General features: G+C 39.0%; 3 protein-coding genes across 30 annotated transcripts in view; 1 reads left to right on the forward strand and 2 right to left on the reverse strand.

The window, feature by feature from the left end:
* Window positions 1-265: 265 nt before the first annotated feature.
* slain1a (SLAIN motif family, member 1a) lies at window positions 266-10797 on the reverse strand. The gene is made up of 9 exons (XM_058654149.1): window positions 10072-10797; window positions 7197-7333; window positions 4672-4788; window positions 3956-4066; window positions 3658-3807; window positions 2991-3320; window positions 2158-2346; window positions 1654-1975; window positions 266-1125 (listed from the first exon to the last, which is right to left on the reverse strand). The coding sequence occupies exons 1-9, from the start codon at window positions 10551-10553 to the stop codon at window positions 1050-1052; spliced, it is 1914 nt and encodes a 637-aa protein (XP_058510132.1). The 5' UTR covers window positions 10554-10797; the 3' UTR covers window positions 266-1049.
* A 1333-nt stretch (window positions 10798-12130) lies between these two features.
* scel (sciellin) lies at window positions 12131-21371 on the reverse strand. 4 transcript variants are annotated; one of them, XM_058623095.1, is made up of 24 exons: window positions 21264-21371; window positions 19890-19927; window positions 19091-19193; window positions 18907-18969; window positions 18685-18756; window positions 18529-18561; window positions 18234-18275; window positions 18056-18091; window positions 17897-17971; window positions 17722-17775; window positions 17376-17438; window positions 17209-17277; window positions 17066-17122; window positions 16915-16977; window positions 16572-16619; window positions 16420-16461; window positions 16259-16315; window positions 15998-16048; window positions 14921-14992; window positions 14794-14829; window positions 14505-14582; window positions 13970-14078; window positions 12600-12702; window positions 12131-12503 (listed from the first exon to the last, which is right to left on the reverse strand). In XM_058623095.1, the coding sequence occupies exons 2-24, from the start codon at window positions 19912-19914 to the stop codon at window positions 12487-12489; spliced, it is 1368 nt and encodes a 455-aa protein (XP_058479078.1). In that variant the 5' UTR covers window positions 19915-19927; window positions 21264-21371; the 3' UTR covers window positions 12131-12486. The 4 variants fall into 4 exon arrangements, with proteins under 4 accessions (XP_058479078.1, XP_058479080.1, XP_058479079.1 ...); XM_058623097.1 differs by lacking the exon at window positions 18685-18756; XM_058623096.1 differs by lacking the exon at window positions 18234-18275.
* A 3072-nt stretch (window positions 21372-24443) lies between these two features.
* mycbp2 (MYC binding protein 2) overlaps window positions 24444-25943 on the forward strand; it is a 53995-nt gene continuing 52495 nt past the window's right edge. For 23 of the 25 annotated variants that reach the window (XM_058622248.1, XM_058622249.1, XM_058622245.1 and 20 more), the window contains exon 1: window positions 24445-25181. In XM_058622248.1, the coding sequence (XP_058478231.1) occupies window positions 24886-25181 (296 nt within the window). In that variant the 5' untranslated portion in view covers window positions 24445-24885. Of the gene's footprint in view, window positions 25182-25943 lie in introns of all 25 variants that reach the window. The other 2 variants (XM_058622246.1, XM_058622254.1) reach the window with 1 other exon arrangement.

The following is a 25943-nucleotide window of genomic DNA, read 5'->3' on the forward strand; positions in this document are numbered from 1 at the left end:
AAATGTGAAGAAGCATTACCACGTGACCATCGAAACAATTACTACTGTGTATCCTACTGCAAGGATGAGAACTTAAATATGAATAAGTTTCCAACCTGTATGATTTACATGATAGATATAGACAGACAGACATACATACAGACATATAGATAGACCGACAGACAGACAGACAGACAGATAGATAGAAAGCTATCTACCACTGATCATAACCATTAATCCCTATTGGAAGTTAACTACATACAGGACAGACTCATAAAACACAAAGTACTTTGAAAGGTGTTTATTCATGTTAAAAATTCACCTCTTCTTTAAATTCTTGTCATCCATGAAGAGCATCGTGGCTCTATGTGCAATATCTTTGCAGCGGTTATGTTTATGAAAAAACATCGAAAATCACAGCATTTCATGTAAACGATAACAAAAAAGAAACTGGCCAAACACTGATAAAACACACTTCCGTTAACCAATGTCATACTTGACCTTAAACTTAAGCAGATAATTAATTTCAACACATTAATCATAATCCTCATGAAAAAAAACGCTACGAGGTCCAGAGAATAAATGTAACAGACATTAATTTCACTGTGTTTTTAACAGGCACAGTAAGTACAAACTTTAAATTTAGGTTCAGTTTCATATCTCATGTCACAGTCTAACAGGGCAAACAAAATTAGTCCGAAAAAAATCAATTAAAGCATGTACAAAAGCTATGGATTGCTAAACTTTCAACTGGAGAGAAAGTTGAAGTCATTTTGTTGAATGAAAGCCTTAATAGAAAAAAGAAAAAAAACCTCAAGGATGATCCAGTTCCTATTAAACAACTGAATAACAGAATATTGCCAGGTTATATCAGTCTGATTCAGCAGATCGTTTCACACAGATCCAGCCTGCTGGACCCATACTGTTCACAGTCTCTACGTTTGTCCTTCAGCAAAGAGTAGTGCTTTACAGAAATATTAACAGTCACTCTCTGGGAACCACTAACAGCAACACTTTAAACAAGCTGGGTCCCATGCAGCATTACCCTGTTTCTTCTGTTGATTTGGGGTTTAATAGCAGCCATCTTTCCAGCTGCCATCCCTCAGGGCACTCAGGGTAGCCAGGCTCTTTGGGGGGGTCAGCAAACTACAGATGGAAACAAACCAGTCAATTAAAATCCTACATTTAATAAAGTAAAACACAAATATGTGACATTGAGTGAAAAGCAAAAGCACCTCACTCAGTGCTGTGTCCGTATTATGAACTTGGTGTGGTGTTCACAGTAGAGTGCAGCAACTAACAATGGTTTTCATGCATTCCTTTCAAATATTTGTTTGGTTGATAAACATCAGGCAACTATAACTACTGACTAAAAACCTTCAATATCACAAGCACAAGCATATCCCCAAAAAAAGCATTTAGTTTGTAAGCCAATTAAAAATATGAATCCGTTTGGACCATTACACAGTTAGTTGCTCGAAAAAAAGACTTAACGCTGTAATGCACAACTTCTGGTGATTTTTTTTTTGCTGTTGATGATATTATTATTCTGCCTCTGTTTGGTCTTTGTCAACAGAAATAATGTAACATTATTTGTATGTCAAAGGAATACTTTTAGCTTCGTATTACCAGAATAGGGGTAGTATTTTTGAAAAATTGTGAATCTGCCCTTACCTGCGGGTGGGTGGGGTGAGTTTGCTTGCACGTAGAACTCCACTAGTTCCTACAAAGGAGGCTGGGCGAGGAAGGGAGCTGCGATGGACTGTTTGGTTGGGGCTGGCTTTTAGGGGCTGTGGTGCCATACTGTTGCTGGGTTTTACAGGCTGAGACAGTGCAATGCTGCTCGGGATGGAGTGCAGACTGGTAGAGGTGGACAGAGTGGGGCCCTGCTGCACTGTGGGGCTCACGTAGGCTGTGGCCTTCAGCGGGTGTCGGGGAGTGGTGGGGAAGTTTGCCACACTCTGGACCCGCTGGCTCAAGCTGCCGGGTGAAGGAACTGGAACACAGGAAGAGTGTTATAACAGTTGGATGAAAGCCGCTTTAACATCAGTGGGAGAATTTCAATTACTGCGGTTGAAATTGCCATGCCTTCAAAAAAAAGCACTCTTTATTAACTCATGAATAAAAATGAGCCTTGAGTGGCTGATTTATTCATAGAAGTGAGGAAAAGTGTCTTACTGGAGGACTGGAGTCGTGCAAGTCCACTTGATGAGTCAAAGCTCTGGCTGTTTCGGAGGGAGGATATCGTTGGCAAGGAGGAGGGGCCGTGGGAGGGTGGGGTGATGGGGGAAGCCAGGCACGGAATACTGGGAACACTGGGCATGCTGGGAGCTCGGATCAGGTTGGGCATGCTTCGCCGTAGCTTCTCTATGCAACCAAAACAACAAACCAAATCGGGTTTTGCAGGTGTTGACTCGGAATTGCCAAACCAGAGTAGGTACTTTTTTGTAGTGGAGATGCAACCTAAACTGTGCCATGTCGTGCCGTGCCGTGCCAAGGCGAGCTGGATACGCCATTTGTCACCTTTGGGCAGAGTACGTCTAATTGTTTCCCTCTGTTTCTGACCTGCTAAGCTATGCAAACCAGCTGCTGGCTGATACTTTATATGCTTCACAAAGATATGAGAATCACATCAAACTGCTCATCAAATGCTTGGCACGAATGCAAATACTTCCAAAAATGTCATTATACACCGGATGTGAATGTCCTACTATATTTCCAGATATCCAGGCAAGTTTAAATTAGACGACAACATCAGTCACTCTTGCAAATGATGGAAAAGGGGATGTGTTTTAAATCCAGCAAACAAGAGCCCTTCTTAAAACCATCTTGGCACATACAGAAATTGGAAACATCTTAAATGTGGGTCATTCTGTAAAGAAGATTTCTGTTTGAATTGGGACATTTACTGTAAGTCTATTTCAGAGAAAAAAAATCTAAACTCTTGCAGTGACTTTGTTATTTAGGAGGATATTAAGTCACTTTACAGTTGCTGGTCATGAGACACTCACCTGTGCTGCTCCTATACACTGTATGTGTTTCTGTGGTAAGGCTGGAAGGTCCAGAATACTGGGAGAGTCCACTGAGTGAAAACTGAGGGGTGGACAAGTTGCGTCTGCAGTCTCTGATACTGGAGAAAGTGTGAGAGTGGGGTAGGCTGCCCCTCTGCATAGACTCTGTGCGGAACAGTCGAGGCTGGGGGGGAGGGAGCTGGTCGTAGCCTTCGTCCTCCTCGTCCTCCTCCTCCAGATCCAGCTCACTGCGCCTCAGTGAGTGTAAGGAGAAGCTGGAGCTGCGACGACTGACTGTGGCTGAGGTAGAGGCGTAGTCCTGTCGGAGACCTACAAGGAGACCAGTGCTTTAATCTGAGGTAACCGTGAGCCTCAATGCCATTAACCTACAGTACATAGTGAAGTCTGTCCTCAATCAATAAGACATTTCTATCTATTAAAGTTCAACTATTCACAGGTTAAACATTATTTTTAATTTTAGTCCCACACAGAGTGTTCCATTCCAGGCTCTACAGATGGATATGCATCAGAATATTATTAGATTAATGCTTTATTTTCTGCCACAGGCAGATTTCAACAGGTTGGGATTCAGCGAGTTGCACTTCGACTATATTGTGTTTCCTCTATTCTCTTTAATGCCCACAAGACAGTTTGACAGTCAACTCACTCGCTTCCTGAAGTCGTGCCATGACTTCCACATCTGTCATGTCCTGCAGTTTGTAGCTCATGGAGATGGAGTCATCGTCCAGTTCGGACACACCCACTTCACTGTCCACGGAAGACTGAGCGCTGATGGCTGCATGCCGGCGACCCGTGTCTAAAAAACACACAGGAAAACAGACATTTATGCCACCAAAGATGTGTCCCTCCCTAGATATTTTTGCGTATCTTCTACACATATGATTGGGGAGTCACACAGAGATGAATGACAGAGCAGAGAAGACAGAGAACCAGAGGAGTCTTACTGTGGAGAGTGGAGTTTGAGAGGAAGGTGGGTGCTCGGTCACTCAGGCTGCAGCTGGTCCTGAGCGGGAGATTCGGGGGTAAAAGTGACTGACCCGATGCCGGTGATCGGGCTTGAAAAGAGAGAGGCACAGAAAAGGAGGGAGAGGATTCATACATGAATAATCACTCAAACATGCATATCTAATTTTGCTGCCAAAACTATAATTATTCACAGTAGCAGCTGAGAAGTATTACACAAGCATTTTGTGAGTGCACAAATGATGCATAGTGTTAGTCTACACTCAAACCCTTACATCTACATAGGATTTTAAGAAGCCCATAAGAAGTTAGAGCGACTGTTTTGTGCTTATATCGAGTGTAATGTGTGGCTAGCATTATTGCCTCACAGTAAGAAGGTCACCGGTTTGAATCCTGATGAGACCAAGGGCCTTTCTGTGTGGAGTTTGCATGTTCTCCCTGTGTGCGTGTGGGTTTTCTCTGGGTTCTCCAGTTTCCTCCCACAGTCCAAAAACATGCAAAGGTTAATTGGACACTCTAAATTGACCATAGGTGTGAGTGAGTGAACAGCGTGTTTGACATGTGATGGACAGGTGACCTGTCCAGGATGTACCCCACTTTTCACCCTATGTCAGCTGGGATTGTCTCCAGCTTCCCGCGACCCACATGTGGAGGATAAAGAGGCAGACAATGAAAGGATGAAGTGTAGTTGAGTTACCTGGGGTCTCGGTTTGTGCAGCAGATTTTGTGTAAGGCAGGGCAGGGCAGCTGAGGGTGGACAGCCCCTCTATGCAGCTGTATGGACGGACGGAGGGGAGTCCTCGCCACCGCTTATCTACACACCAGATCACAGGGAAGGACAAGTGAGTGGATTTGCTTTGTCGTACAGCCACATACCCACATTCAGTACAGTTATTATATTTTAACACACTTTAGCCAAATGCTGATCTGCTTTTTATAGATAAGTATTGATGTTTTAAAATTACTGGGACACAGTTCAAATAGTAAGATGGGGTTTAGCTTACTGCTGTGGCTTACTGGACTAAACTACAGATTGGGATCTGAAGATAAGCAGGGATTTTACATGTAGGCTACGTTCATGTGCCAAAATCAGAATTAGATCTACTTTGGGATTTCTAATTTGATGCTTCCTGTATTATTAATTTCATGAAACACCAATTTTATAACATATAAAAAGGTTTATAATGCTTTTATTGATGATCATTTATGAGGTTTGAAGATCAGTAATATAAAACACTGCTTTATTTCCAAGGCTTTGCTTTCAAGTTGTAATATAATTTTATCATGTATTTTTACATGCCAATAATTTGCAATTCATAAATGCTCAATTAAACAAGCTTTATAATGAAGTGGAACTATTCTCTTTTTTTTTACTAACCCGTGCTGATTAGCATTGAATAGCTTCAAATTACATGTGTCTTCAGTGTGTAAACACAGAGTTTACAAACACTGATTTGTAGTCAGACTGGCACACACCTGACAGAGCCACACATTTGGCATTCCTGACACAATTAGCCTCAAACGCAGGCATTCACAGCAAGTTACACAAACAACTCCTGCTGGGACAATGATGCATTCATGACCCAGAGGAGGAGAACCAACCTTCAGTGAATACCACTTTAGAAGAGGACCTTGAACTGTACACACACTAATCAGCACTTCAAAACACAAACATGCAGAAGTGAATTACAGTGTGTGTGTGTGTGTGTGTGTGTGTGTGTGTACAAAACAGGCTTATCATGTGAGAAGACCTGATATCTGCAAAATTAAAATATGCACACACATCAAAGCAGCATATATAAGAGGCTCTTGTGTAGGCTGCTTTGAATGGAGTGCTGGACAAATCTTTCTCAAAAACCCAGTTAATGTAAGCACGGTTTCTATGGCAACCATATCCCCTTGCACTAGTGCAGCAACAGTTAAGCACCAAATATGACATCGGGTCCAGCAGCAAATGTCATTTAATAGTACACTCGTATCCGATTATGAAAGGGTTTGTCATAAGATCCTGTAATAACGTATTAGTGCTTATAAACATCTTATCCTTGTTGTGGAAACATTTTAATATTTTGGGGTTGGAAATATTGCAATATTGAAAACCTGAATGTTTCACAGGAATAACTGGACAACTCTATTCTGAAATATCTAATCATTCTAGAGTGATTTGGGGTGATTGTAAAGTGAAGAGCATCTGTATAGAGAGGAAAAATCATGATACACACAAATACTTTCTTGATCTTAAAGGGAGCAGCATAGCAGCATTTGACTAAATAAATATTTTTGTTTGAATGAAGCAGAGGTCTATTCCATCTATTTAACCTTACATTGCATGTTCCCTGCGATGTGATTATTGCACATGCAGCATAGTATGATGATGATAATGTACCAAATGAACGAATGCTACTCGTGGATGTATTGTCACGTTAGTAAACCTACATTCAGGATGATTTGCTGGAGATTTGCTGGAGATAGAGAAGAAAGTCAAAAATCAAAAGGCTTTCATCCTCAGCTATTGAAACTATTCCGTTAGTATAAAAATGACGTTTATCGTCGTGTATACGGACAGAAAAGTTGTTCAATGTTTCATTGTATTATTCTAAATATACTTTAAAACCACAAAAACAGTAGACTGCAAGACTAGTACGAATCTGTAGGGTTTTCCTGAAGGAAGCTCAATGTAAACATTTGTATTTCACCAAGATGTACGTAGGGCTGTCACCTTTGTCCTGTAGCAAATAAAAGCTATAGGTCTGATACAGCATATTACTGAAGGTGTCAGGAGTTGATAGGGAAAGATGGAAGGGTTGAATAGATGCATGGTTGGATAAACCACTTGTTAAAGATGCAAGAGTTTGTTTTCTGCCTAACACAATTGTAATTCCAATAGCATGGAATGGATTCTTGTTTTAGATCTGCAGTTACAAACCCCTTTAACTGATCTTTATTGTTCTCTGGAAACACTGATATGTGAAACACTTATCTAGAATCACTGCTTGGGAAGTCAGCTGTGGTACTTAAAAACCTATAAATATGAATAAAACGACCCGACTGAGCCACGTGAAGTGAAATGCTCCCACGGCTCGGAAACCGCAGCTGAAATCCTGTTGCACGTGGAGACATTTTGTGTCACGGCTTATAATCCCATGTCAGCAGCCGCAGAGACAGATGTGGCAGCATATGATGACAGCTGTTAATCTGACGACAGTGGCAAACGCATCGTACCTTGGTCTAGTCTGTGACAGAACGTGATCTTGGAGAGCGCTACCTCAGGCCCCAGATGGTCCAGGACCTGCCTGCACCACTGAAGCGGCTTGAGTAAACTCTCACCCTGCAGCTTAGCTTTGGGACTCACATACAGCCTGAAACACACAGAAAAACACACAGTTTAGTCTGGCTTCCTTACGCTTTTATAACACAGTTGCTTTACAACGAGATCAGGACTGAAAAAAAGCTGGAGGCTGTTGTATTTTATTTGTAGAACAATCTGCGCCCACGTAAAATACCAGTTTATAGTGTCCATATTTCTCAGACGCACAACCCAGTACTGTAAAGCTTCTTTCTAGCGAAACTAAACCTGTGGCTGTGTACAAGGATCATGAAATACAAACGCCAATACACACATAAAGTGCAACATTTCCACAAAGAGCAATTGCCACTTTATTGACAAACAGCGTGAGCAATGAAACCTAGACTGTAACATAAAAATTAAAGTGGTGACAGCTTCATTCCGTGCAGTGATTTATAGGACATTTATACAAAACTGCTATGGTGAGAGGTTTGTGATATTATCGCTTCTCGGTGTAGGAGGATACTTGTAAGGTTAAATCTATGAATACGTTCTAAAATGTCACTATAATATGTTAACTTAGCTATTGTATTGCTATATTTTATGACGACCTTTTATTTGCAATACATCAGTTTCATGTTATTATAACCTGACACCAGTTTTTTTGTGTTGCCACTGAAATAAACAAATGAATAAATAAATGAATACAATGAATAAAAGATTAATAGAGGAAAATACACCATGCATTCATACTATCTGCTGCTATTCTATACTCATAACTTCTACCTGTTTGTTGTGTTTACTTATTTTTTACTTGAGAACTTTATTGAATACTTAGTGTTTTTGTACTTTGTTATATTGCATATTTTATATTTTGCATATTTCCTGTTGTAAATCTGACACAGACACAATTTGGCTAAGGGTTGTAATTTTGTTGTGCTTTAACATTTGAGTGCATGGGCAATATGTGACTGTGTTGGAATGATATCATTAAAAATAACCTAAACTGAGCTATAAAAAGCTGTGTGTGAAAGAATATGAGACCAGACCTGACCTGATAATAGGAAAACTAGGCCATGGTGTTTACACTGACTTAGGGGGTCAGAAAGTGATGTTAAATGAAGTGAATATTCACTGACACACTCGATGGATCAGTGCTACATTTTTCCACATCATCACATCAGATACCCGGCGCTGCAGAAATATCGTTTCATACAGTACAATGTAGTCCAAGCCTGAGGCTGAACACTGCACACAAAGACGAGCTGTTTGATCACAGGCTGAAGAAGCAGGTCATTGTTTCTAATTTCATCCTGGTGCTGTTTTACTCGACACTGATACTGTACCTCTGCTGCAGACACAGCAAAGCCCAAATATATGTGTCCAAAAAGAAGCCACTCTGTCTGCAAGAATTCTTGAAGAGGAATCAATTAAGTCATCAATAACAGGATACAGTCTCACTTAGAGGTGTGGTTATTGACAGACCCCTGGCCTATGAAGTAAAATAAGAAAATGTACGACAATGCTGAACATCGCAATGACAATATGACTGGCAATTTGTGCTGGGCAATAATTAAATATCGTCAACTATTTTGATAATCGATTAATCGGTTTGAAGCTTTTTTCATTATTTAAACAAGCTTTATGATTGTTTCAGCTTCTTAAATGTGAATATGTTCTGGTTTCTTTGCTCCAGATAACAAATAAATCATTTAAACTGAGTCATTTTGGTTTGTGGACAAAACAAGACATTTTGAGAACCTCATTATTTCCAGGTTTGACAAACACTGATCACCATTTTTAATTACTCGATTAATTGCGAAAATAATAGTTAGTTGCAGCTCTAGTTGAGACATACATCTTTCTATGAATGTTTTGCCTCAGATTTGTGAAATGTTTCCCTGTTAAACTCCAAGTGCTTGCTGGTTTTGTTCCATAAAGGAAGATTTAAACCACAATTAACTGGTTTCTATAATTTTCACTCAGGAGCCGAATCTTCACTCTTTTATTATCTAATATTTATCATGATAAAGTCGACTAATTTTAAAAACTAACCAGATATACTTGTGATAAACAAACACATGCTTAAGTATAAGTAGTCTTTCTGCTGTGGGTTTCATTCTAACATAGACCCCCAGAAAGTGACAAATCAGATTTACTTTAATATGTACTGTATGTAAACATAACAATTTAAATCCAAATGTATTGCCTGTCATTACCCTCTGATTTTTGTGCCCAACAAGTAGTGGGGTATGAGGGTGTTGCCGTATGATTTATAGTGTTATAATAACAATTTATAGTGTTATAATAACAATAACAATAACATAATAACATATATCGTGCATGCTGATATCGTGATTATGGTGAATTTGGGATATTTTTTTATAAACATATATATATTGTGAAGCATCCAATAAACCTCAATGATGTTTTTTAGGGCTGCAACTTTTATAATAGATTAATCTTTTGATTATTCGGTCATTATTGGTTGTTTGATCCATTAAGTGTTATAAAATGTTGAAAAATATTGGTTGTTGTTTTCCAAACCTCAAAAGAATGATTTTCTCGTGTCTTGTTTTGTCCACAAACCAATAATAACATTTTGATCATTTCTTTGTTATGTGGAGCAAAGACACAAGAATATAAGCACACTTAAGAAGCTGATAAATCAAATTATTATTATTATTATTATTATTACCTATTTTCATTATTTAAAGAAAAGCACAAACTTACTATGATTATAAAAATAGTCTGTATAGTCTGTATATGCATATACAAATATAATGGTTGCTGTTTAATGAGAGTGGTTACCAGGTTTCAGGCTCTCCAACAGGGAGCAAGGTGTTCAAGTCCAAAACATCCAGCTCATCCAGAACAGTGGAGGCTCCTCCAGCGCCTCCAGCTCCTCCAGCAGCGGCGCCTCTGTTCTCCACGGCGGCATCAGGAGACACCATGCTCGGCTGGAAATAGGCGAACTGCTCCTCCATTGGACTCCGGGGTTCTGGGGCACAAGAGTACGACTGTGTCGGACTGGAAAGGACATATTTGCTGTGGAATGTGTCACTCGTACACGCTGTACCCCCGTGCAGACACGACAGCGACGTCTGGACATGATGAGGGCCCACGGAGCAATTGTTTACAGCGTTCGCTCTGGTGCGCAATTGTTCGTTTTGCTTCTCCAGTTTTCGCACCAGCTCCTGAAGCTTCAGCACCTCCAGCTCCGCGGTTGAGGTCTTATTGTTGCCATTGACGTCCGCCATCACCATCTGGGGGTTCAACACTTCTGCTTCCATTTGGTGACAAGCACATTGAGACGGGCAGCAGAAAGAGGCAGAGGAAGAAGAAGCACGGCCTGTCTGCAGAGGGTCCTTTTCTGTTCAGAGACGGTGTCCAGATTTACCCCCCTCACCCACACACACACACACACACAAGTATACACACACACACACACACACACAGTGATGCTGCTGCTGGCATGACTGCACAGCCTCGTTCTCATTGGTCAGCAGCTTTAAGTTCAACTCCCATCACACCACTGCTCAGGAAGTATTTCTCTTATTTTCTCTTTCTGTTCAGCTTTCATGAAAATTACATTTTAAAAATAATAAATAATAAAAAAAGAGGTTATTGTGTTATCATGGTGGAGACTATTGTGGTTTTATAAGCAGTGTAGTACTGTGTTCTTTGTAGTTCAGTGAGATTTTGTTTTGTGGTGAAGCATTTTGTCATTTTCCCGTATGTTATTGTGCAAAATAAATCAAATGAAAAAAAGAGAATATATATTCATCAAAATAAGTTAAAAACAGGAATTTAAAGTTCCAACGTGTAACATTTATTTGTTGACTATTTATTAACAGAAATTGAGTAAACTACACATAAGTGTATAATCACTTTAAAATAAAATTTGTTTGGTATTCATAGCCTTAGAATAAGCCTTTTATATGTACTTCAATGGGCTTTGCAAAATGGCAAAGGTAGCCATTTTTCTATAGCGGCCCAACACAGGGACTGAGTTTACAACAAATAAAAAAAAGAGGAAGAGATGAACTAACAGGACATAAATAGATAAGGCCGACTTAAACCAATAAGTAAAATAACAATATATTTACCATATATCATATATTTAATTTATACTTTTTATTTTATTTTATTTTATGAGGTATAAATATTCTTTAAAGTGCTGGCTTTAAAATCGAGACAATGCATGAGATGTGGAAATAACTCTGATGGGCACCAAAGAAGCAAACTCTGGTCCGCCTAAAATGTAGGTCTCAGTTTACCAAATGCAGGAAGCAGACTACAACGCAGGGCATTGTGGGTAAACACAACAAAAACATACGTGCACATAGAACGATAGCCCGGGAGTAATGGCTGATAGGATTTGATGCAGCTCCATGTTTTGCTCTTATGTGGCAGAAACAGAAGTTGCCCTGCATTAACCAAGAGATGAGTGCGTTTTCTTATGATCAGTTTCCCTCAGGGTCAGACACTTCTCTACTAAGGTTACATTTCAAGTAATCATAAAATTAACTTGCAGGGATGCACCAATATTGGTACTTTGCCACTGCGGCTAACATTTCTGATATTCAAAGTGCACAACAAAGTGTTTAAACAAGACATAATGGGTCATGCACAGGCTCCTCACTAAAAACAATATTGTGTGCATGGATGTTGGACATATACTTGGCCCTTTATGGCCCCCATCTTCAAGAAAAGTCATACATCCTTATGCATATCACCAACATTATATTTACTTTAATTTATAAAAAAGATATATTCCTTAAAATTGTCATAAATATTCCTTCACAGCAAAAATTAAGATTGACATGAACAAGAAACTGCATATTTATATGACAAAAGTAGCAACACATTTAGATAAAAAGGTTTATTGCACACAGAAAAAGCCCCCGGCCCTAAATATTCCAATCTCTTTTCAATATATCACACAAAAGTCTCTTTACAGACAGTATACTATCAGAAATACTATCTCCCACCTATGATAGAGTAAATACAACACAGATACAAAGCAGCTATAGTTGGTGCCACTCAAAAAAGTTATACTTGTAATGCAACTGGCAATTACAAAAACACCCAGATTAATATCACCCAGCTTGTTTAAACTGAAATAGAGGAGAATCAGTGCCACCCAAAACATGCTTATTAACAGTTAATCATTGTATCTTTGATCATTATTGCTGGATCTCCATGGGAAGTTTTGGGGGAAACTCAGCGTCGCCACTTATCTGCATAGGGAGGAGAAGGGGGATATTTTCTGTCAAAGTCTCTGTGTTTTCAAGGATAGAAGTACATAAATGAAGTTACTGTTTTTTTCTCTTTACCTCTGGTGACCTCAAAGCAGTTCTCACAGTGCACCATTCGTTTGTAGATCCACATGATGTCCCCAGCTTTCAGATGGCCCAGACTGCAGTTACACACCTCGCACTGTTCCAACACAAACAAACACATGAGGATAGAGGGACATGCTGAACGGTCAGCTGCACGGCTCCACATTATATCCTGATGTTGCAGAATTTGACCAAACACACTTCCACAAATGCTGCATTTGAGTTCATTTTTCGGCCATTTCCACTGTACTTTTGCTATCAAATGCAAATAGACGTGACCTTCCTCTTCCAGCATAGCCGATGACTGTGAACACCTTCTCAGGTGTTTTCAATCCATCTGATTAGCTCTCAGGTGTAGGTTATGTGGAGCTTCTCAGAGAACAACGTGTTTTAACATCACCGTCCACACAGTCATGTTGTCAAAGCTTACTTGGACACTTAGGCCACAACCTAGAAAAAACAGTAGTCTAAACAAAATAAACAAAATGGAGATCTATGCCATTGTTGTTGTCATTTGAGTCATGTTGTGAGTGACTCAGAAGACACTTTGAAATCCTATCTCAGTGACTGAGACGTTTAGATTGAATCGGATCTGTAAAAATCTGACCGGAATCACATTCAAACCACATCCGTTAGTGGTTTGAATGAGCTTTGGATTAAATCTCTCTCAGATCTTTTGTGTTTTTTAGCTGAATCAAGCTGGATACAATCTGGATTCCACGTTGGCTCGGATAAAACCAAGGACAGTATATAAAATGTGGACGTAGTCTTCTGGATTCCCTTCTGTAGCCATGTACATGTAGTGCTTCCACTAGTAAAAAAAAAAGAGCATAACTTGAATGGAAAATCCATGGAAAAAAGGCTGACTGGATTTACTGCATCAGTGGAAGTGAATGGTCTCTCACTCATTCGTTTTGTGTCTTTTGAACATGATCTCAATTTTGTAAATTATCTTCCGAAGTACAGCACATATGATGGGACACCAGTGTGATTGACAGCTAGTATTGTCCAATAGAAGCCTGGTTGCAGGTGATGCCTCTGAACTTGTGGTTGCAGAACATCAACATGGCACCGGCTTAATTGTGATTCTGGAGGCTTCAGAACGGGAGTTTGGATTCCTATGGGTGATGTCATGAACTGTTGCTACTTGGGTAAAACTGTTGCCGTTGTTAATGTTGTTAGTCATCAAATTGCCGTACTTGAGCAGATGCCTAATAAGGTAATCTAATCTAATCTGACTCATCTGATCCTATAGGTCACCAGCTCCCAATATTAAAACACTGCTGCTTCCAGATTAATGAAGTAACAGTAACACATGTACAAATAGAGCATTTCATAATGTTAAACACTGAACAAAAGCTCACTTTGAAGCAGTTAGCGTGGCAGTTGATCCTCATGTCATCCAGAACCATCTTGGCATCACTAGTGAAGGGTTTACGGCAGGAAGAGCACAGGTCTCTCTCAAGCACCGTCCTGCAATGGAGCAGAAGTTAATGAAGCCTTTTAAAACATCAAGCGTACTGTATAGAGTCATTCTTGACCCCAGTTGTAGTTTGACGTCACAAACTCTTATATATTATGTAATATGTAGGTGGAAAATGCTTGTAAATACTTAATACCTGAGATAATATTCAATTTTGTACAATCACTCATGGTTCCCAGATGTCCTACTACATTTAGTGATTACCTGACTTTTCCTCCAGCACCACTCCGAGGGTGACACTTTTGATTTGGAGTGAAATGTGTCAACAAATGTTGGATGCATGTATCCATGATATTTGGTTTATTCTTGGCCATCTATTCTCCTCAGGATTAATTGCACAAACTTCAGAGAAACTTTTCATTGAGCACTATCATGTTGTTTCTGCATGGAGGAGTTCAAAGAAAACCTTTTCTTACCGCTCAGGAGGTGCATACACACTCTTGGTGGAGGATGATCTAGAGTAGACTGAGTCTCCCATATTGTCATCTGACCTGCTGTTAGAGTTACATTTATCAGTTGGAGTTGCGATTTAATTTCATATAATGCATGCACATCAATTTGAAACCCATATAATCTCATGTAACGATGAGGTACAGAAACTGGTGATATTTCATTTATAGCTATACAAACACAACATGAAGCGCAGCTCACGTATGAGATTTATAAAAACAACAACAACCAAAATCCACGATTACAAGGTCTTACCTGGAGTAAGAGTAGGTCTTGCTGCTGTAATCCTCACTGTGTGTGCAAAAACAGAGCGAATTAAAACACTTCAAGCCAGTGCGTATAACAGTTGTATCAGAGATAATGAAAGCTTTCAAATGTGTACCTGGGCTTGGAGCTGATGGTGTAAGAGGTGGTGCGGGTGGTGGGAGAATCATCACCGTATGAGCTGCTGTACCTGTGTATTGAAAAGGCAAAACAATTAGTTCAATACAACCTGTATCTAATATATATTCATTCATATATATATATATATATATATATATATATATATATATATATATATATATATATATATATACTGTATATATTTATCTGAATTCATGTTAGGCAGTAGAAGTGAGGTTTTAAAACGTTTGACAAGGTCTTGAAAACCTATGTAATGATAAATGGTGAAATCTGCCCCCTAGTGGAGTCCAATAAATACCTCCAAAAGCTTCCTGTTTGATTTTTGCTGAATATTTTTGCAAAATAGTCAAAAGTATCTCAGCAGCCATTTACAGGCTTTAGCTGTACACATTTTCAATGCTGCTTATTACAATTATTATAACTTTTTTAATATTGTATTATTCTGGCTGTTTTCTTCACATTGTCAATTTATTTTTTTACTTTTCAAAGCTAGGTAATTTAGCCTTTTTTTGTCTAGTCCACTTTTACAGCAGAAACTTGTTTACATTAATTTTTAATGACCATCTCAGACATGTTTTACTTTGAGATTTATAAAGGCTCTTTTGTCTCCAATGCAATGACTGTGATAAACCAACTGAGTGTAAGCTGGATATTATGGTATAAATATACTAATAGACCCTGTGATTGACTGGTGGCCTGTCCAGGGTCTACCCCTCCTTTTGTCTTATGTCATGTTAGACAATGAATGGATGAATGAATGAATGAATGGATGTATTGATGTACTAAGAGACTTACTATGTAATCTTTATTTTGTTACTGTATGTTTATTGTTCTCAATCATACATTCTGATGGTGAAACCAAAGGACTTTTTCCTTTTTCCTGCTCCTGTTCGGACACTATTATGTTATTCTAAGATTTCAAAATGAGGAACAAATTAAAAGGCTGTATATAGATGAATTTCTTTGACAATATTTAATACTGTTCCAACATATCAACACGCCTGTTATTTTTTACCTTCTTGACTTATTGCTAGCTCAGAATCAATATGTTTACCTGCTGACTCTGCTGCTGTAGGATGGTGATGACAGAGTTGGGCTTTCGTCTCTAAACGGCACAAAAGAAAACTGAGATAAATAAGTTGAACAAAGATCAAGCACATTCTTCATTCTAAAAGTCACCCTGTGCTGCTGTCCACTGTGACACTTTCAGTCTTTATGACACTTGAGGTTCTGTGGCAAGGACAAATTCCAGTTTCACTCACTCTAACGTGTATCACGGCTGTTTTGTGAAAGGTTATTTACTGAGGAATCTCACCTGGTAGGAGATTTAATGCCCATAGGCAAGAGGGTGTCATACAGTCCATCTTCAGCTCTGTAAAAAAGAGTATTATTATTGGGATTATGAGAGCAATCATTATATTATAGTATTATAGTACTTTTATTTAAAAAAAAGATTAGTAAAAGGTTAATCTTTACGAAGAGGAAGTCCTTGAGGTGCGTGTAGTTTTGGTAATATCTCTGAGCAAAAAAGAGAGAGAATTATGAGAATAGAGAACACTTTCATCTTATTTCCTGGTATTTAATGTCATGGTGATTGTGCACATGCTGTTCCGGCAACTGTAACTCACCCATTAGTGCTGCTTTTTCTCCATTCACTATTGGTGACAGTTGTCTTGCTGCAGTGAAGAAAATACATGTTTATTTTAATGTATATGTATGCATATATATATGTATATATATATATATATATATATATACACACATATATATATATAATCAATAACAATCAATAAATGTGATTCAGTGGAAGAAACATGGAGCTATAAGTACATTTTCAAACTTAACATTTATAGCAAACTGTTTATTTTGCTCTTGTAATGCTATGATAAGCTTTAAGTAATGTGTTATATTTAGTGTTACCAGTGAGATCAAGGCCACTTTGCAGGTTTAAATAGAGCTTGCAAACATTACCTCTCTGTTTCGCCATCTTGTATCGCCTTGGGAATGAGTGTATCATAGAGATTGTTCTCAGCACTGCAGAGGATAAATGATGTCTTAATTAATTAACATAGTTTCATTTAGTTACGAGGTCTGACGTGTCAGAGTCATTTATGGAACTCACTTGAGATCACTGCTGCTTCGCACTGTCACAGTCTCAGTTGTAGAGGAGGATCTTTTACTGTCAAGAAAAAAAAAGTATTGATGCCCTGGCACTACAATCAACAACATATATAATTTTCTATGTTCAACATGTAAAAATATCACCTGTCTGTAGGTGAATAATCATCCTTGATGGACGAGGGGATGAGGGTGTCAAAAAGTTTGTCCTCTGCACTGCACAGATATTGACCAAAAACAGATTTAAGTGTACAGTAGGTGATGCTCATTTTGGAATTCTTCTGATATTTGGTGACACACGGGAAATATCATACTCATTGCTGGAAAGGGTTGTTTCAGTCACTTTCGTTGTTTTGTTAGGTGAGTAACTTGAGTATCTGCATGGAAAAATTCTAATCAGCCTTTCATTTAAACACAGATCCAGCCAACATTGATCAATAAAGTCTCGCTAAAGTCTCTATAAATGAATCTCCTTTTACCACCTTTTGCACTAAACTCTGGGTGGAAAATACCTCAATTACAATATCAACAGTCATTTAATGAAACATTATGTTGTAGATTGTGTACAGACCTGTGAAATGCACATTACATAAAGTCTATTTTTGCATTGGACTGTGTGCATCAATTTCATAATAGTCCACATAGACAAGAGTTTTTTACCTATTGCTTGAAGACAAGACCCGCTCACTGAAGGTATCAGTCTTGGTGGGGGATCTAATCCCAGAAGATATGCAAAAAAAACAACTTTTATTATTATTCTGATACAAACCCAATGTGCAATGTGATAGTATGTGATAATACTGTACATGTTGATGAAAAAGAGACGTTTTTTTACCTCACACTTTGGGTGGTGGTGATGGTGGTAGTTTCAGTGGTATTTCCATCTTTGGAGAAAGTAGTGGTTGTGGTGCTGATGGAGAAGGCAAACAGAAGTTATGAAAATGCTTCACCGTACTATGTTGACTTGTTGGCTTGAAGTATTTTCTTTGTGTACCTTGTCTTTGGTTCCTCAGTGACAGATGTCCTGCTGCTGTATTGACATGATAAACACAAAGTTACACATAAGAACTAACTGCTCTGGTGGGTTTTGTGTAATACATGGAGCTTTACATAAAACAGGAAAACAAATCACTGGATATTGTGCCACAATTTGTGCTATCGTGCAAAGATACCTTCTGGTGTAGGTGGATGAGCTCCTGCTGGAAGGCAGGGTGCTGCCAGTAGTAGAGAGGTATTGTTAAATCACAGGACTGATTAAATTAACTAAAGGGATTGGTGTGACTATTAACGATATGTATCTTAATCGCTATGTCATGTATTTCCTTATCTCTTATGATTTGCTGGTGAATTTTTTTGTTTGAATGTTTACAAAAACAACCCTGAAACATGCACTTGTACACATGGAAAAGATGGTTCTATACATTTGTAGGCGAAAAAGTGAAAATACTGTTGGCACACTACACTGACCTGCTACTCGGTGTATCAAATTGTCCACTGAATCTGCAAAAACCAAAATCACAAATGATGTTCTTATCTACTTACATGATGTTTATACATATATATATTATAGTATAGATACTTGTATTAGTAAAAAAGTCACCAATAGATTTATATAAACGATACCTCTTAGAGAGAGCATGCACAGACGAAGATTTGCTTATGGTTGTGGTGGTTTTTGTTTCTTCACCATCAGAACTATGAGCAAAATACAACAAAATGTGTTAAATGAAATTATTCATGACTCTAATTATCCTCTGCACCACACCCATTCTCCACAGTAAACCATCGCTTTACATTATTTTGACATTTCTTTGATGTGCAGATCAAAAACCCCATACGCTTTACCTGGTTACAGTATCACCGGTTTTGTAGTGGCTCAGAACAGATCTGCCGAAGTTTGGGTCGCGGCTGAAGGAGGAAGAAAGGTAAGAAGTTAAGTCACTTCCACTACCAACTGTCTTCTAGTGGAATATCGGGTATAGAGTTTCTGTGTTTCAACTGTTTTGGTTTAAAACGACAAAAAACTCACTCAACATCATCATCCTCCTCGTCATTTCTTCTGATCCAACTGTTGTCTTTCAGGAGGCTCGGTGACTTCTTGCTGTCGACCAGCTGACTGGAGCTGGTGGTCTCTGCAGGCACAAGTCAAGGAAGCCATGAGTCCAGTTGTCGGAGCAGAGCAGTATGATATATCTATTGTGACTCTGCTTCCATACACTAGTGAACACATCTACATTAGGGCTGGGATGATATGCTTTTGTCACAATTCAACTGAATAACCCACAAGTCTCCAAAATCAATGCTCATGTCAGACGTCAGTTAGTCAGACATTTATCCACATTGAATGGGAGAGTAGTACATGATGTTACATGACTGTTATATTTAGCTGCTCCTGCTTATAATTAAATAAATGCAGTCAGGCCAAGTAGAAAATACAGTGTTAAATTAATTTTATTTTTATTTTTTTGGCTTTGCCTAGTCAGTGTTCACTTAACTCGTGCTTTAAGAAAAGAAAATAACCTGCTGGAGCAAAATTAATAGCACCTCTCAAAACACCTTCAAATGAACATTTGAAGAAAACAGAAAAAGGTCTTTTCAAAACCATGGATTGCAGATAACACCAATAAACACAACTTCCAAAACTTTTTGAGGTAAACAAGCTGTTAATATCATGGTTCTGGGGGAGAAAACTGAATATTTTTTATTGTCTACATATTGACTCCTTCCCCCACCCTTCAATGTACATGTACTGCATAGGAAGTTCTGGCAGAATGTGGCATTTCAGTCTATTTAATATTTTTATAATTGGATATTTTGTCAGTACTTACTGGACTGGTATGAATACCTGCTCATTTTGTAACTTCACCTGTGAGTGTAAAAGAACAAGAGAGGAATTCATTACAACATGAAACTACAGTAGATTGTCCACTAGGTGGTATTGTGGACTGAGACCTTTGATACACAGTGCAGTTCCAGTTCTGTGTTGAAGTTTAACTGGGGATCACTGTCAATGTGTAAACTGTTGTTAATCTGCAGTGTTTCTGTCTTCATTAGTTTCAGTTTCTGTCAAGTCGGGCTTGTCACTGCATTTCAACTCTGCTCAACCCGAGACCTGCTGATTGGGCCTCAAACTGGTTTGTCCAGATCTGAACCCACATGAGGACATCGTCATCGTCCCCCCCCCCCTGCCATTACACACCTTCTTCAAACACACCATTGTCAGCAAAAGAGACCTGTAACGTGCCATTAACTGCGCAATAATAAAGATCATGTCCATGTCACTATCTGCACACTCCAGAATAAATACTTTCACATCCAAGGCCTGGAGGAGGACATTTACAATGTAGTGAAAAATAAAGGTAAATGTAAATAAACTGTAAATGAAGCATTTATCCAAATTATTACAAGCTCAATTCACTATCTGACTGCTTGCATTTGCCCAAACCTTTTTTGAATTTGTGTTTGTGTGAAGTAGTAAGGTTTAAATTAAACTAACTGATGTAAGACTGGCCCGTGTGAAACACACATATATCTTAAATGAAAGACACAAAACATGAATTTTCTTGGAGGTTTCTAAAATATTGGGTTTGACAGTAATCTTGGAAAAAGTAAACTGTGAAGACCTTTTAAAAATTCAAGGTTCAAGCACTTAGTGTGTAGTACAACAAAAATGTTTTTTGGGACAATCACAGAGTTGCATTTAAAAAAGGCATTCATTAAAATCCCAAGGCATAAAATAACAAAAAAGAGTGATCATTTAAAAGACATTTCCAGTAGAATCAGAAGTTTGAAATAAAACAATTTATAGTTATAATTCAGAAATATTCTCTGTAATTTCATTTGGTTTGTCAACTGTAAAGGACAGGAAACAACAGAACATGCTCCACTGTACAGGCTAAAGTAAAAAATAAAATAAAATAATTATTATACAACCCTCAGTCCATATCAAGTCATGTAAAACAATTCAAGTTAGGACAGGAAATCCTAGTGTTATATGTGTATCCCTATTAATTTATTCGTAAGACATGCATTTCCATACTCATATTGACCATTGTTTGTTTTTGAATGTGCTTATTCAGTAGCCATCAGCACAGAACTGTGTCAAACTATCAGAGATAAAATTATCAACATTTTTCCAAGAACACTATCACATTATTGTAATCACAAGCAAAAAAGAGACGGAAAATTGGCAGGTTACGTACCTCCACTGAATTCACAGCAAACAACACAAGCACAACAGAGTTTACGTCTGGACACCTGTCTATCAACCTGCGGTATGCAATCACACCCCGTCACTCCTTGTGCTTTAACGCAGAGGGAGGAGATTTCACTGCCACCCGAAGGTGTGGCTTCACATAACAATCAAAGACTACGCTCTCTCTTTCTCTGCCTCTCCCTTACACTTGAGATTTTTTTTCCATCATCACCATTCACATCTTATTACTACTCTGCTTTCTCAAAAAGAGTATTTTGGGTGTGGTGCTGAAGGACCTGTAATTCAACTTAGGTGTTAAGGAAGCAAAGCTGCAAAAATGCAGTAGGGTTGCTTCTTGTCTTTATCTTCTCTGACTTAATTTGAGTTTATTTGAGACACCATTAAACATAATGCAAATACATTATGATAATATTAATAGTATACTAATAATATATAATAGTATACGCTATAAAAGTGTTACATTGCAGTTTAGCTGACTGTTCAATACATTGGCTGGCGAACAGTGGACTTTTACACACATGCTAATAAACGTGCTGACAGATAAGGTGGTTTCAACATCATTTTCTCTCGCAGGTTAAAGGTCTTGTTGAGGTTTCATGAATTTCATAATGTCTGAGGTGAGTACTGATGCATTGGCAGGTCTCGCCACACCAATCAACGTTGAATAAAATCAATGTTTTTTAACACCATGTATAGTAATATTGAGCGAACTCCAATGACATCCAAAGAGGGGTACTATGGGATATACACACAGTCAGTCCTACATTACATGGAATGCTTGATGTTTTGACTAAAACTTTACATGCCGTGTTGTCTGTGTATTAATGTATTGACTGTGCGTTGAGTTGCAGGGTGTGCCGTGTCTTGGATGATTAAAGGTATGACAGGTGCATAGCATGCTGGGGTGTAACGACACAAAACTGATAAGTGAACCTCTCCTAGTCATGATGACAGAATGACAGGAATGTAGACCTCCCTGTGGCAAGTGACCCATCAGGATAAGTAATAACAGGTAAGGGAATAGAGCATTTTTAGTTGAACAATCGTGACCACATGGAGACGTTCTGCATTCATTCAATTAACCTTTAAATGAGACAGAAATGTGCTCATCAAAAATAACCACAATTAACCCCAAATGCAGCATATTGGCATTGCTCTCATCCATTCATCAGCTAAAAAAACTTCAGCTGGGTGGAAAACATTTGAACAAACAAATGAAGAGCTGCTCAGGACAGCTGATCACAATCCTATGAGTCCAACAACCTTTGCATATGTTTTTACCAGCCCTTGTTCCTGGATGTGTTCATGCCAACTGTTTTTCCTCTGCCAGCTCAGCTCATGTTTGTTCCCTGACCTTTGGCATCCTCTTGAGATATACAGAGGTACTGCCCCTTCTCTCTCCATCCGTCCTGTACCAGGTCAGACAAGCAGGGGTTAAGATACAGCCTTCTATGTAAAACCCACTAAGCAAAGGAGGTATAATATATATGTCTGCAGTTTGTTATCCAGCACATTTATGGTGCTTTTACAACAGACTTCAACTAAACTCCCTTTCCCCCCCACACACTATTTCAAACTGACAACCCAACTATACAATTCTGCAGTTTAATGCGTGTAAATTCTGCTGTGAAGAGTCAGTTGTCATCAGTGATGCATGGTAGGGCTGTGATACTGCGCAGGATAATCTGCAGATGCTTCCTGGGTTGCTATGAGGAGAGACTGTAGACCGACCCCTCTCTTGTCATTGGGCTTTTGCAAAGCCTTACAGCCAATAAAGCACCACTAGGTCTTGCTCTGTCCCTCTCTCTCTCTCTCTCTCTCTCTCTCTCTCTCTCTCTCTCTCTTTCTCTCATGCACATCTTACCTACATACACATGCACCAACTTCTTAAAATAATAACTTTAGATTTCAATTTGATAACAGGTAAAGCATCAAGAAATTCTACTTATTAAACACTGTATATGCTTAAACAGGACCTGTACAAGTCACAACACATGTACAATTGATGAGTATAATAATACATTTTATGTTATTTCTATGGCATCTGCACTTTTCTCTTTGCTCACCTTTGCACTGGCTTTCAATGACACAGTATTCCTCTGCAGACTGGCTGTTTCTACCGCTTGTGCACCCTTGTCAGTTGAAAAATGAAATGTTGCCATCCTTATAATCAGCGTGATGTATGAGTGATGCACCCCAGTAGTTTAAATGTAGACAAATTTCAGAATAATTTATATGAATTACAGCCATAAAAAGATGAATGATGTGATTGATTATATTTTGATGATGTCATGGATAGAAAATATGCCCAGGCCAAATAAGCTTACAAAGACACCATTATAAGAAACAAGATACAGTCCATCAAGCCAAAGTAGAATATATATCACAGATAATATTACACAAATAAACCTTTTTAGGCTTTTTCCAGGCTTTAGGCACATGGGTAGACACTAAACTTAACAATTTCCTACTGTCACCATCATTTGCACCAGAACATTTCAGTAAATGTGTTCTTAATTCATCATAATGGAGAAATCTCTTTTCTTCCTGAACATTTTAAATTCTGACAACTTTGAGGTTGAGGGAAGGATTCCTCTTTGCAACTGAGCTAATAATAAAACTTGATGATTAAGCACAGTAATTATGTTAGCTTTGAATGTATGTTTGCAATTTTTGCTATAAAAATAACTGGAACAAACTATTCACACAATGGTGATTTAATCAAAAGGTGGCTGCAGACCTTGTATTATTTGAGAAGTAAAATAAGGCATGTTTATGGATGCATGACCAAAGGACATCATCTGATACACTGTGGTCACCGGACAAGGAAGTACAAGTACAAACAGTAAACATTGTTCCCGGCAGCTCCTCTTAATGGGTTCTAACAGAATTTAATCGTTTTTTTAAGCATCACAAGTGTGCCAATTTTAGCTCAAACTGGGAGGGGCTCTGCAATTTAAATGTCCACATTGTGCAAACTGTGCACAGTTTGCAAAACAGCAACCCTCTATTTGTTATACTGTCTTTCACTCAGACATATGTCTATAATTAACATAACTACACACCAGATGCATTGTGGCACAGTGAGAGGTCATTGTTTAGATAAATCAATGATAGCTCGGTTTGGTCGAATGAAAATATCCCGGCATGCTAGCGACGCAAGGCTGAGCCAGGCAGGCAGGGAGGGGAGGATGATGATGGAGCTAAGATGGCAGCCCTGCTGAGGGTGCTGCCTCTCCGGGGTCAAGAAATAATCAAGGAGCGAATGAAATCAAAGATACTTTAGGGCGGATTTTTGGGAAATGAGCGGCGCCGTTTATGTCATCTGTCAAGAAATTGTATTATGGCTCGATGTGATACATTGTCCCGGCGACGAGCACCGTATTGACGCTGTGGCTGCTGGATCAGAAGACCGTAGTTGCGCCACCAGATTGGCTACTATTTGCGCTCATAATCATCGTGGATGTTAATTGTGGTATTTGTGCAACTCGGAATGGGCAATTGATGTGACATGTGGCGGCTTTGATGACAAGCAGATTCCTTCTGATGGCTAGATATCGTCTAGCCGTGATATTATTTGAGTGATATATGCATTGTTCTCCAAAACGATGATGTGTGCTGCTGCTGCGGCAGCGGCCGCCGCCGCCAACGGTGCTGGTGCTGGTGGTGGAATTTTACCCTCTTCATCGCCGTCGATGGGGCTGGGTGTCCGGGTCATTTCTGGAGCAGGAGCCGATCTCTCCACTATTGGTTCGGGTATGGGTTCTTGTCCGGCACCAGGAGCCCAGTCGGACTGTCGGACTCGGTACCAGCTTTTACTCTCAGGACGAGCTCTGGCGGAAAGATATAGACGGATTTATACTACAGCGATCAACGACAAAGAGCAAGGGATAAATCAAGGAAGGTGTGTGATTTACGTGTGAAATTAATTAATACTGATAATGTAAGAAGCAGGGCTGTCATTTGTGGTGCTAACTGGGCTAAGCTAACATTAACCCTTGCTCAGCGATACGTCGCAACACCAGCAACATTCATGTAAAAGATATATTCATGGCTCATGACTCAGTCTGACCTTTATCACGCTGGCTATTGTTTTCTTTACTAATAACCCATATTTTGATGCATGGATAGTGTGCAACTTCTTAAAGAGAGCCACCTTGCTAGGTAGCATTTAGGCTTTGACTTCCCTAGCTTATCCGTGACAGCTAAGCTAACATTTGTTAACCCTCTACGCGGGGTATTTTCAGTACTGCTGCCCTCTCGACATTATTAACGTTGTTTCACTGAATGAATCAATGAAGGGAAATTAACAATTCTACAGCCTTTAATCCAAAAACAAGCTAGCTGGACAACTGTCATCATGGCAGCATATTGTCAATTTGTTATGAGTAAGTAGCTACTACTCGGCTGTACGTAAACAGTGTAATATAATGCTTTAATTTCGTTCGTTAGACATGTCAATCACGCATCATTGTTACTGTCATGTTATGTATAATTTTAGCAGCGCATATATTATGCCAAAGGCGTCACATTATGGTTAGCAAGGGGAATAAGGAAGGCACTGGCAGAAAGGAAGCTTAAATGCAATATCACGCAATGCCAACCCGCGGAAAACCAAAGAACGCAGAAAGCTAGCAAGCCACAAAATACGTGAAGAAGCATCAGC

The sequence above is a fragment of the Solea solea genome, chromosome 2 (assembly GCF_958295425.1).
Source record: "Solea solea chromosome 2, fSolSol10.1, whole genome shotgun sequence".
Taxonomy (NCBI): domain Eukaryota; kingdom Metazoa; phylum Chordata; class Actinopteri; order Pleuronectiformes; family Soleidae; genus Solea; species Solea solea.

What these genes read in the sequence shown, in the direction of transcription:
- slain1a (XM_058654149.1), bottom strand. Translation starts at nt 10,553, where the DNA reads ATGGAAGCAGAAGTGTTGAACCCCCAGATGGTGATGGCGGACGTCAAT. An exon ending in AGTGTATAGGAGCAGCACAG is followed by an intron (nt 2,347 to 2,990) that starts GTGAGTGTCTCA and finishes TTGGTTGCATAG; the next exon opens with AGAAGCTACGGCGAAGCATG. An exon ending in CTCACCCCACCCACCCGCAG is followed by an intron (nt 1,126 to 1,653) that starts GTAAGGGCAGAT and finishes TTCCATCTGTAG; the next exon opens with TTTGCTGACCCCCCCAAAGA.
- scel (XM_058623095.1), bottom strand. Translation starts at nt 19,914, where the DNA reads ATGAGCAGGTATTCATACCAGTCCA. An exon ending in ACCATCAGCTCCAAGCCCAG is followed by an intron (nt 14,830 to 14,920) that starts GTACACATTTGA and finishes TTGCACACACAG; the next exon opens with TGAGGATTACAGCAGCAAGA. An exon ending in GTGTATGCACCTCCTGAGCG is followed by an intron (nt 14,079 to 14,504) that starts GTAAGAAAAGGT and finishes GCTCCATTGCAG; the next exon opens with GACGGTGCTTGAGAGAGACC.